The sequence below is a fragment of the Caenorhabditis elegans genome, chromosome V (assembly GCF_000002985.6).
Source record: "Caenorhabditis elegans chromosome V".
Taxonomy (NCBI): domain Eukaryota; kingdom Metazoa; phylum Nematoda; class Chromadorea; order Rhabditida; family Rhabditidae; genus Caenorhabditis; species Caenorhabditis elegans.
The window spans coordinates 12,628,767-12,641,256 of record NC_003283.11 but is presented as its reverse complement, the minus strand read 5'-3'; the positions used below and the strand labels follow the sequence as shown (position 1 = coordinate 12,641,256).

General features: G+C 32.8%; 4 protein-coding genes and 1 pseudogene across 6 annotated transcripts; 4 read left to right on the top strand and 1 right to left on the bottom strand.

Annotated features, from left to right (window-relative positions):
• Window positions 1–772: 772 nt before the first annotated feature.
• gpa-8 (Guanine nucleotide-binding protein alpha-8 subunit) lies at window positions 773–2,591 on the top strand. The gene is made up of 10 exons (NM_073759.4): window positions 773–846; window positions 893–968; window positions 1,016–1,058; window positions 1,128–1,269; window positions 1,316–1,488; window positions 1,538–1,666; window positions 1,734–1,863; window positions 1,911–2,064; window positions 2,155–2,276; window positions 2,340–2,591. Exons 1-10 carry the CDS (start codon window positions 787–789, stop codon window positions 2,403–2,405), a joined length of 1,095 nt encoding a protein of 364 aa, NP_506160.1. The 5' UTR covers window positions 773–786; the 3' UTR covers window positions 2,406–2,591.
• A 429-nt stretch (window positions 2,592–3,020) lies between these two features.
• F56H9.2 lies at window positions 3,021–3,594 on the bottom strand (the record flags this gene model as incomplete). 2 transcript variants are annotated; one of them, NM_001269510.5, is made up of 2 exons in its annotated part: window positions 3,021–3,236; window positions 3,481–3,594. In NM_001269510.5, 2 exons carry the CDS (start codon window positions 3,569–3,571, stop codon window positions 3,154–3,156), a joined length of 174 nt encoding a protein of 57 aa, NP_001256439.1. The 2 variants fall into 2 exon arrangements, with proteins under 2 accessions (NP_001256439.1, NP_001256440.1); NM_001269511.3 differs by lacking the exon at window positions 3,481–3,594 and having other exon boundaries at window positions 3,154–3,231.
• Window positions 3,595–7,618: 4,024 nt separating this feature from the next.
• Window positions 7,619–8,767, top strand: F56H9.7 (annotated as a pseudogene). Its single transcript has 3 exons — window positions 7,619–8,321; window positions 8,372–8,453; window positions 8,500–8,767. Coding segments are annotated over exons 1-3 (1,053 nt in total).
• Window positions 8,768–9,108: 341 nt separating this feature from the next.
• On the top strand, window positions 9,109–11,087 carry srx-113 (7TM GPCR serpentine receptor class x (Srx) domain-containing protein; the record flags this gene model as incomplete). Its single annotated transcript, NM_073757.2, has 4 exons — window positions 9,109–9,314; window positions 9,715–10,144; window positions 10,723–10,931; window positions 10,973–11,087. 4 exons carry the CDS (start codon window positions 9,109–9,111, stop codon window positions 11,085–11,087), a joined length of 960 nt encoding a protein of 319 aa, NP_506158.2.
• Window positions 11,088–11,413: 326 nt separating this feature from the next.
• F56H9.6 (C6 domain-containing protein) lies at window positions 11,414–12,374 on the top strand (the record flags this gene model as incomplete). Its single annotated transcript, NM_001392629.1, has 3 exons — window positions 11,414–11,798; window positions 11,848–11,929; window positions 12,030–12,374. 3 exons carry the CDS (start codon window positions 11,414–11,416, stop codon window positions 12,298–12,300), a joined length of 738 nt encoding a protein of 245 aa, NP_001379443.1. The 3' UTR covers window positions 12,301–12,374.
• Between the last annotated feature and the right edge of the window lie 116 nt (window positions 12,375–12,490).

Below are 12,490 nucleotides of genomic sequence, written 5' to 3'. Positions count from 1 at the left end.
GTGCAAATGCCTTGTTTTTTGAGTACTTTGAATCAATATTTTTAATACCAATAATTTAATTTGCAGTTTATAGCAGTTTAAGAAGTGTAAGAAACGAATGTATTTTTCTCATAACATTATTAGGTAATCGAATCGGTTTTACTCATCATTAAAAAAGTTTGAAAAACTCCGATTTTGTTTATTAACGTTTCCAAGAAATTTTAAAGTGTTACTTTTATTTATTTTTTGAATTTTAAATTTTTAGACTCCGATTTCATTTTTGTAGTTCCAAAGTAATCTAATTGATACCAATAACAAAAGCTATTGTCCTTGTTAATCTGTGACCCAATTTGTCCGTTGGCATCTTCCAGGCAGCAAAACACAAGAATTCCAAGTTTGAATCAAATTATTTTCATTTTATCCTATAAATTAACTGATTTCAATTTAAAAAAAAATGTGGGCACATTCTTTGAAATCTAAGTTTTACTTCTTCCAATTTCGGTATTAATTTCTCGGTATTTTGAACATTGCCGATTCATGTTTCAGGACCAATATATTTCACATGTTTTCTATTTCCGTTTTCTAGATCGTCAGATAATTATTTAGACCTCCTGAAGTTTAATTCCAGGATTCCTTTTTCGAATTTCCCATTGAATTTAAACGTGCTCTGTAAACTTATATTAAAATCAGTGAACCAAAGTGAACTATTTTTAATGTTACTACAATGGTTTTCTGATGCCTGACTTCAATTAAACTTAAACTTACAATTACAAGATGTATTTTATTTTTTAAAAAAGTTTCAGCATAATGGGTGCCTTGTGTTCTTCGGAAACTTATATGCTCGACAAGGAGGAGTACAAAAAACAGGTTTTAGTAACTGTAATTTCTATCAACCATAATTTAAACTTTGCAGGTGGAACATAATAAATCAATTGAAAATGACTTGGAAAAGGATCGAAAAATAAAAATTTTGAAATTACTTATTTTGGGTATGTTTAAAATTAATTTTAAAAATGTTTAATTCATATTTTTTCAGGGCCTGGAGAGTCTGGAAAAAGTACTACAATTAAGCAAATTAAGTAAGTTTTTTTTTGTTTTTCTGAATGTTTTTGTCTGAAGAAAAATTGAAAAAAAAACCTTAAATTCAGAATCATCCACGACGAAGGTTATAGTGCTGAAGAAAAAATGGTTCGAAAACACGGAATTTATATGAATATTCTGGAAGGTATCGAAGAAATTCATTTGTCAGTTGGTCGAGAAAATAAATCTTATAAAAATCCTCTTTCATTTGTGAGTGCTAACAAGTTGAACCTTAAAATTAAAATATTATATTCAGGATCATATAAATGAAGTTCGAATGTTTACGGAAAACTTCAAAAAAGCTGATGATTCTGAAAAATTACTTGGACCAGAAGTGATAAATGCTATTCAAAAATATATAAAAGATGAAACAATTGCAATGATGTTGAGAGATAAAACTGTATATAATATTGATGATTCAACAATTTAGTAAGTTTATAAATCATCTGAGGTAGTATATACATTTGGGTATTTTCAGTTTCCTTGAGAACTTTTCAAGAATTATCCAAAAGGACTATTTACCAACCGAAGAAGATATTCTGAAAAGCAGAGTTCCAACATCTGGAGTTATTCAATACAAAATTATGCTGAAAAATTTTAATTTTAGGTAAAACTATTTTTCAACTGAACATTTTGATTTTCGAAGTTTTTTATTCAATGCTAAAAATTTTCAGAATATTTGACGTCGGAGGTCAACGAGCCCAGCGAAGAAAATGGCTTCATGTATTTGATGATGTTCAAGCTGTTCTTTTTATAACTTCATTATCAGAATATGATCAAGTTTTAAGAGAAGATGCTACTGTGGTTTGTCACGAGATTTTTAAACTTCCAGATAAATATTTCAATTATAGAATCGAATGAAAGAATCGTTGAATTTATTTGAGAAAATATGTAATGGAAGGTATTTTCTCAACACTGCAATGATATTATTTTTAAATAAAATTGATCTTTTCAAAATTAAAATCAAGCATACCAATATTACAGTTGCATTGACGAGTTATAAAGGTGCGTTTTTTTTTGTTTAAAAAAATCTTGGAGAATGACAATTTGTGAAAATTTTCAATTATTAGTTAAAAAACTTTATAACTGTTTCAGGTCCACAGGAATGTGATAGCGCACTTGACTACATTCGAAAGCGATTCATTTCATTGAATAAAAACAAAAAACGCTCAATTTATGAACATGTGACTTGTGCCACAGACACTGAACAGATTCAGGTGAGTCATATTTTTTTCTTTTTTCTTTTGAAGACATTGAAATAAAATAAAATATTGTTTCAGGTGGTTATTGATTCGGTCATTGATGTTGTGATTCAGCACACAATGCAAAAAGTTGGAATTCAATGAAATTATGGACTTCTTTATCAATATTCAAGAGATTACATCTATACAAATATGCGTTTATATGTACAATGTTCGGGTTTTTAAGTGAATTTAATTTTAAATATCGTGAAATCAACGTTCTCATATTCTTTTTGAAAATTGCTCTTACTTAAAAAAACACGGAAAGAAATAAAGTGATTTACAAATCAACTAATGTTCTCTATAAGAATTTTTAATCCAGTACGTTCAACTGCTATGTGACCCTATCATTTGATGAGTTTAGGTGGTTTCCAAACTTTTTTAATTTTAAGCTTATACAAATATCAAATCGCTCCATAAAAAATCAGAAAATTACTCAAAAAAAATAATTTGTTCTGTATCTCACACGTTCTTTTTGGTTTATTTTTCTAAAAAATGTTCCATAATTTCTGCTCATCATGATAACTGCATTTTCATTATAAAATGTTTACCTTCGCTCAAATATGGAAGTTCTTTTAGACGTCCATTCAACCTTTACACCTTTTCATGTCGGGAAAACTTTTTTATCAGTTAAACACTTCAAATTATCAGCATTCGAGTGTCTCTTATCTGTTTTTTTCTAAACCATTTCAGTGAAATAAGAAACCAAATAAAGAAAATCGCCTTCAATATCATTTATTAATTGAAGTTAGTGATACCGCGTTTTGACAGAAATGTGATTATTGGTGCATGGTGGAGGGATGATGGGTGGTGGAATGCTCACAGAGCACATCTGCGTTTGAATTTTGCCAAACTATGAAGGAACGGCAAACTGTTCCAAGCGGACTCCACGATCTTTGATTCCAACTGCACTGATTTTTCTCTTATACATGTCATCTGCAAAAAAACTAGAGATAGTGGTGAAATTGGCAGCTGCTTTTTTCAAAGAACATGTGAGAATTTTATGGTGGTCTCATTTATCAATCACGCCATTTGAAGATCGAAAGATGGCCAGAGAAAAGGAAACAAGACGGGTTTAATATGTTCAGTCAATAAATTAATAACTGACCTAATTTGAAGGCATTTAATTGAAACTAGATTCGGAATTGAAATAATAATTATGCAAGTTAAAAAGCCTCACCTTTTCCTTTGTTGTGCTCTTCAGTCGTGGCGAAGACGGTGTCGAAAAGGTAAAGGACGAAAATGAAAACACTCAACACACGCTCCAGCATTCTGTCTTGTTTGGAATTTAGTTCTGAAAACAAACAATAAAACTAGACTCTCGTTAAAAATTGCATAATAAAAAAAGGAATAAAGCAAGGCATAAAATAGAGCAAAAACAATGGGAATGACCCCAAACTGTCTATAGACGTTTTAAATACAAGATGGCAATGGGAGGTGAATACTCAAAGGAGGAGGCGATGGAGAGGCGGGGTGATGGTGTTTGCAAAGATCAGAGAAAGGTGAAGAGACCGAGACATAGACAAAGAGAGAATGGGTGCAGACGGGAAGATAGACATGTGTGGTGCACGTGAACAGTATGAACGGGCGGAGAAGGGATTCTAGACACATGTTGGGTAAATAAAATAGCACATGTATCGGTTTGCGAAGCAACTACCAAAAACTTATCTCTAGGCGAAACATCAAAAAACCTAGATATGACAGCATTAACACTAGTTATAAAATTGTCGAGTTGACCCATTCGAAAGACATCAAAGCAATAAAAAATAATAAAAGACGAGAAAATGCCAGTTCAGCGTTCCATATCGAATAACTATGGATAACTAAACGGTAGAACATAACCTTATTAGAAAAAGTGTATCGTCACGGAAGGAAGCCCCAAAAATGCATAACGTCACGTTTAGCCTCTATAAATCGTGGAAGCCTTTTTGTGGATATGACGTGACGGATATTTTTTATAGGAATTTTTCTACAAAAAAGTTTGCACTAAAAAAAACACAAAAAACTGGCACGGTTTTAAGAGGTCTTTGAATAACCGAACTGTAATGTATGAATTTCAGTCGTATTTTTACAATGATTCTTGATTTTTTGAGCTGTAGGGAAATAAGTAGCTTCCTAATTTTTTTTTGTTTATTTTATAGAGCTAGAAACCTTAGCACGTGATGTTTTAATTTGAGTCACATGTGAGCTGAATGCATGATTTATTTTAACGTGTTTACAACCAACAGTAGCTGTTTTTTAAAAATCTGTTTTTGTTTTTTTCTTGCCACGTGAGAATTTTTGAAAATATGTAATTTTTTTACTTATAACTTTGACCGAGATATTGATAGATTTTCGAATTAATTCCAGAACAACGAAAGAGACACGTGAAACTCAACTGATCTACTCTTTATTCTGACATCTGGGATGGTTCCGGTTGATGGGCTTCTATTTTGCTTCAAGATTAATGACTTGTGTAAAAAAGAGCCCAAGATGAAAAAAAAAAGAGATTGAGGAAAAAGATGTGTGGGTTACTTGGAAGAGTCAAGTTGAGGTCGCCGAGACGTGATTTCTGCAAAACGATCGAATGCGAAAATGTGTGTTGATCAGAGAACCGATATTTATTTGATCGTTTTCTCGTTTTGACCTTGAAAAATTGGAGAATGAAGGGTTCTTTATAATGTTGATGTAATATAGTTTGGTGGAAGAGAGAAAAATGACAATAAGATTACATCAGAATTTTCCACTTTGTTTAATTATACTGTTCGATGTATACATGGTTTGGTAGTATTTTTTATGCGCTTTTTTGTAACCCGAATTCGACAAAATTTCTGATATTTCAAACCAGCATCAATTAAATACGAAAATTTTTGTGAAATAATCCAAGTGTTCAAAAGTGTACAAAAATAATAATAATAATAGATGTTTTGATGTATTTCCCGTGAATTATGATAGACAGTGTAAATTAATGTGTCGTCTTCCTGGTCTAGATAGTGTCTATGTAGAGGAATAATAATGTTATCATACTAGTTATTTGTATATTCTATCGTTTACCAAGTGAGGTGCTTGTGTGGCCATATATTATTGCCCTTAACTCCAATTAGTGATTTTTGGGAATACTGTAGAATTATGTAATGGTACAGAGCTCAGTCATAAGTTTTTGAAAAGAAAGATAGTTTAAGCTGAAAAGAGATTCAGCTGAATTACGCTCAATATACTACCTTGAAAATTTAATCTAGGGTTACTGTAACATAACTGAAGTCTTCACCTCTTAATTCCGAAGTCATTTTTACATAGACGTGCAAAACGTACAAAAGGAACAGTTTCCGTTTGAAAACCACTTTCAAGGTCTTCTTAAATAAAAAATGTCCGCGAAATTCGGTTTATTTTTGCCTATCTCTTGATCACTCACATCGATCAATCCGTAATCATTTAATTATCAGCGTCAGCAGATATCAAATCCTAATTGAAATCCAGTTTCTTCATTTTACAATTTTAATGTATTTCTTGACATAAAGGAGTGTGCAAAAGGGTCACATGGATAGGGACAGTATGAGTCAATTTCAATACTAAACATGTGATCGTTGTTGACCACGTGGGCTTGAATAAACTGGGAACAAATGGAAAATATAGATAACTTTTTGGGCAAATTTTGAAAGGTTTATTTATAAATCGGGGGAAATGAAGAGAAAGAAGGATTATGGAAAAATCTAAATTTGAAAATCGAATATGTGGTAGGTTGGGTGCGTTCTTACTGGCTGAAATTAATGAAAAATTACTCAAGAAAAAACTAGAAAAGAGCTAATCTGAAAAATTTTCAGTACATTTTCAGTTAACTTGTTTTCAATACTAAAAAGTAACGAGATAATAGGGACTGTAAAAATGTAAATCACCACATTGGAATGGAGAAAAAAGTATCTGAAACAAGAGAATTGATGCCGACTCTGAGTAGTTCTTTGTGTAATCGTTCTTTGCATTTTCAAATGAGGACTCAGAGCTTTTTTTATTGGGGAGCAGCTTCTGCATGTGAATTTCATGAGTTGTTTATTTTTGTGGTCATCACTATTCTACAACTCGTTCTTTTTTCTTTTTGCTTGAGCTGGCCACTGTGTTTGTTCATGCCTTTGCTATGCTCGAGTGAGTTGTTTGAGAGAAATGAAGATATGAGTGGTCAGAAATGATATTGTAAAGTAAAATGGAACATTTCAGAAGACATCTATACTATGGAAAGTCAATATACATCTTAGACGTTATAACTTTAAGCATTAAAGAATTTTAAGATCATTTTTGAAATAATGTTTTCTGATTGCAATACACACAATCAATTAGAAAAAAAATACAACCCTTATAAATATATTTTTTTTCAAATTTTACATTATTTGAAACAAAAATGATTTGGTTTAGAATATTTGCAGGGACAATTACTGAACTCTTTTGAAATCAAGTTTGAGATGTACGCCCGGCCTTATAATTACCTTTTTTTTTCATGACGAAGAGGGCAGACTGATATAGTATACTTATTCAAACATAACCGGAAAAATTGTATCTGACGGTTGTGATTCAAAATAACTTTCAGGAATGCCTACCATTTTTAATGTTTTTGTCTTTTAAAACTGAGAGTTTGTTCATTTAATTGCCGCTTACATGGCGCTCTTTCCGTTAACATATTAAAGAGACTAAACACTTTGTTGGCCAATTGTTAAGTTATCACTTCGGATGGTCAATGATTACAGCTGATAGCCAGAAACAAAAGAAATAACATGTTTGATAAGAAAAGATAACCTGATGAAAAGTCACATTAACATAAAAACAAAAAAAATTGAGCGAACAATGTTTTAATCAAAAAATGAAAAATGTCAATTATTGAAGGTGGAACAGCGAAATTTCGATTATTGTTTATGAGACTCAAAATGACTCCAATCTTCCCGTTGCAACAATCTTACAAAAGATAATATGAGCAGGACCTAAACAGTTATTAGTTAAACAACACGAAATCAACTTCTCATTTCGTTCTCCAGGAACTTTACCCTTTTCTGTTCAAGATTGTCATCATAACGATGCCATTCAACTTTTTTCACAATGCTTTCCTCGCTTTCTCCTTGGCTATTTCATCTATAACTTCATTTTAAATGGAAACTACAAGCATATTAGCTTGATTTTGATGTCTTCTTAGTGAGAACATTATCGAAATTTCATTGTTTCTCCACCCACCCCTTTCTTGTGAACTTCAGAAGGACTCATAGAGACACTTTCCCTTGAATGCACGTACCATGAAATGGCTTTCATTAATTCCTCTTGTTAAACTATTGATTATTTCTGAAAAATTCGGTTCAGTGGATATGTGTTTGGCAACCTCGCATGGAAGGGGTCCAGCTGTGGCAAGTACTACAGTTGTTCCAATCACAACAACTTCTTCGTCTTCCACGACATCTTCTACCACTACTACAACTGTCCCAGTATCTACAACCACATCTACATCCAGTACTACTACGACTACTGTACCATCTACCACAACCTCCAGTGCTACTACGACTACTGTACCATCTACCACAACCTCCAGTACAACTACAACTACCGTACCACCAACAACAACATCTACTACCACTACAACTACCGTACCACCTACAACAACCTCCACTACTACTACAACTACCGTACCACCAACAACAACATCTACTACCACTACAACTACCGTACCACCTACCACAACCTCCAGTACCACTACAACTACCGTACCACCAACAACAACATCTAGTACCACTACAACTACCGTACCACCAACAACAACCACCAGTACAACTACAACTACCGTACCACCAACAACAACCTCCACTACTACTACAACTACCGTACCAGCAACAACAACCTCTACTGCCACTACAACTACCGTACCACCAACAACATCTACTACCACTACAACTACCGTACCACCTACAACAACCTCCACTACCACTACAACTACCGTACCACCAACAACAACATCTAGTACCACAACGACAACGACTACTACGCTACCAACTACCACAACAACAATGATGATTCGTAAGTTCTTGAATAAAAAACAGAAATAAATATTGGAATACGAATTTCAGCGATTTGTTCTTTGGATTCACTTACTTTCGGAAAAGGAGACAACTTTCAACCTCAAGTGGATATCGACGTAACTTATTCAAAGTATATATTTTTCATATTTGAACAAACGCATTTTCTTTTCATTCAGCTTGGTTGCTAACATAATTCCTGGCACAATGGATATGCAATCACTTTCTACAATGCAGATCAGTTGCACTGCGATAGCCGGATACAATGCGTATATGATCTTCGATGTCTTCAATCAGCCGGCTGAAAATCAAGGATTTCCACAATCAGTGACAGTTAATGCACAGTGCAACAGTGCAGACATGATTTGGTATTATGTATTAGTGTTGAATGGGGTCACATATACAAGAGTTATTAATTCCATTACATGCCAACAAGCACCAAATTGATTGTGTCAGAAACATTTTACGTCAATTGTGTCAGAAACATTTTACGTTGTATTCCTGATCTGTGAAAATGATAATAATAATAATAATACTTAATAAATTTGATTGAATTTTAAAAATTTCAATAGCTTGAAGATAAATGTATTTTCATTCCCTCCTTTTTCAAAGTTGGTCAAGTAGAAAAATATTTCACTTGCGACATCAGGCTGAAATTGCATAACAAACAACAAACATTTAGACTCGGAAAATTAAGGGTTACCTGCGTGCAAAAAGTAATACATTTTCAAATTGGCACCTAAAACTTCTATAAATACTGGCTCGGGCCTAAGAAACAACGAAACAAAATGCTTATCGCTGAAAAAGCTACAAGAATCGTTGGTGGGCATATTATCATTTCTGCATTTTTAGGAATATTAATCAATCTTTTCATGTTTTTCAAGTTTCTATCATATGAGAAAACTAGTTTCTATATATTATGTACTTCGAAAACATTGTCTAACTTTATCTTATTGACTGTTTACTTTCTTTATATTGGACCAACAGAACTTCTGTGAGTTTATTTGAAATTCTAGAAAAGCATTTGCATTGAAGCATATAGTATCGGAATAATAAAATAAGAAGAAAAAAAAGTCATATTTGAAAAAAAATACTTCTAACATTAGATTTTTCATCTTTTTCGATATACATTTTTTTGGTATTTCAATATTTTGAAAACTTCGAAAACTTCCGACAATTACCGGATTGCCGAAAGTATATTATTTAACATTCAAAAGCATAGACATGTATTTTTGCCGAATGTTCACAAACATGCTTGTCTTTAACCTCAAAATATTTTTCAAATAAAAAATTACTTACGAAACATTTAATAATGTCAAGTTTGCTCATATTGGGGTAAATTTTGTGACGGAACAACTTTTTGAAAAGTAAGAAATAATCTGATTTTTTTTCAGTTATACTCAAATTGGTTCAATGAATTTGAACACTTATTTGAATCAAACTATGGGATTAGGAATGTATCTACAAGGTCCTATCACTCAGATGATAATAACTATTAACCGATTTCTAGTGATCTGGTTTACTCCGACTCATGTTCCTCAGTATAGTCATCGAATTACTTTAGGAGCTTTATCTGTTTCATGGATAACTGTAACTTGGCTATCTACTTTGATCGGTTTACCAGGTTTCGATAATAACAATAATTTTGATATTATTATAAATTTAGCGAATTGTAGAGTTCCAATTGGATTCGAACATATCGGATATTATTCAACTCCGTGCAATAATCAAATAACAATTATAGTTGTATCCGGTATATTTCTGATTGGATTTCTCACAAACTTTATGAATTTTATGATTGGTGGAAAGTTAATATATACTTGGGTAAGTGTGAAATGAAATCATGTTTTGTCTGGGTTTAAAATGAAATTTAAATGTCTTCGAATTGTTCTTGCAATCATTTAATTTTTTCAGAATTCAGAAATACATATAATTATTAATCTCTCAGCTTTGTTTTTTTCTTTTCGAGTTTTGAAACTGGAAAAGAAAATCAAAAGATTACCAAAAATTTATTAAAAATGTAGTAGCGTCAAATTTAAAAATTTATCTGAAACGTTTAGTTAAAATTTCCGATTTTGCTTAACAGTATCACAGCTTCGAAATATTTATTTTTATCAAACTGATTTCTTAATTTGCATATTTCGGTTATTTATTTCACATTTTTAAGTTGATTTAGGTACATTTTGAGTAAATAAATAAATTGAATAAATTCGATATTTTGGCTAAACTTTGTCATTGTGTAGAAAGTTTGCATTTATGACTAATGCTTTGAAATTGTTGAAGGATCTTATTCATTAAGTTAAGCTTTTTTGGTTCATCTTGAATCTCCCAAATATATAAATTTAAATTAACGCTACTTTATTTTTCATCTCACTGAAAAATGAATATGAAATTTCAAACAGAAACGAACGCGCGGAAATCTGTCATCTGAAGCAAACCAGCTCCGTAGAAGAACATCCATCCGATTTTTTGTCCAATCTGTAATTCAAGACTATGTATGCTCAATGGATGTAGTTAACAACATGGTTTCTCATTTTTACTGTTCTGGAGATCGGCTTTGTATCACATTATCACTTTTCAGTTTTGGTGTGCTAATTTATGGAATCGATGGGTAATTGAAAGTATCTAAAAACTAATACAAAAACTTTTTAGACTGGTTATGTACATATTCAACTATAAGTCTTTTGGAAGTAGTGTGGCTAGCCGAGAACCAACAAATGAATCCATGAGAACAATAATTCAAGTCTCCCCAGCTTCAATCCCGTAAAAAAAATCTCATCGAGATTCTACAAAAAGTCATCTCAACTTGACCGTTTTGGTTTTTCCACTCTATCTCTTTAGATAAACGTACCACTTTGCGTGAAAATGCAACAATCTCTCCAATTCCCCTTTTTCCGAATTATGATGAAATGTATTCATACATCTCAATTTTCTTTCCAACTCTCGAGTGAAAATAAGTGAAAGGCGCCCGTTTCCTCTTTCAAAGTTCAAGAGGCGTGGTCAAGAGTCATTATTGTACCTCTCCCTGTTCGCACACCGTTTCTCCAGAAAACGCTCACGATCTTTAGATTTCTGTCCAATTTCAAATGCGTCATGAAATGGATTTCGACGCTTCTCCATATTCTGCTATTAACCTATAAGCTAGATGTAATTAACTCGTGTATTGCTACATCACCAACTGCTGATCCTACTACAACCACTACCGAAGCAACAACCACTACTGAAATTACCACAACAACTGAAGAAGTTACAACTACAACTGAACCTGTAACAACTACCACGACACCAACAACAACATCAACGACTTCCACAACAACCACAACAACTCCAACTACTACTACAACAACAACGCCAACCACCACGACCTCGACCACCTCAACTACGACGACAACCACCCCAACAACCACCACCTCAACTACTACCACCACAACCACGACCACAACTACAGCAACTCCAACCACTACGACTACAACTATGCGTAAATTACACATTCTAATATTATTTTTAAAACTGTTTTTTATTTTCAGCTCCGTGCAATCCAAACGCTGTTAGCTTGGGAATGGGAGATGCCAACAATCCACAGATTTTCATCGATGTCACTTATAACAAGTGAGTCTCAGATTCTAGTGGTTTTTGAATTTTTTAAAATCAGAATGCCAGGATAATTATTTAACTTTCATTGGAGAATTTCATAAAAATTATTTTTTAGCTACCTTTCGACCACCGATCCAGTAACTGGAATCGTCACATCAACAATGACTGTAACATGTAGTGCACTCAATGGATACAACACATACATGCTATTCAATGGAGGTCAAGGTGGTCCAGCAGATAATCAAAATCTACCGCAAACCATATCAATCACATTAGTATGTACATCGGATACAATGGTCTGGAATTACGAGGTAACAATCAATGGTGTTACATACACTCGAGCAGTGTCGTCCGTTACTTGCCAACAAGCTCCGAATGTAGGTTGAGTTTCATGATTTAGAATTTTCATGCTTAATTGTTTTTTAATAATTGTACAAAGTAATAAATAAGTTTCGAAAATTTTCTTGTGGTCTTATGTCTTGTGGAAACTTTTCACTTTCAGGGTAGTTTTAAGGAAACAAGTAGGTTATATTCATGTAGAGTCATGTTTAACCTGTTGAAATGTAAGCTTTACTT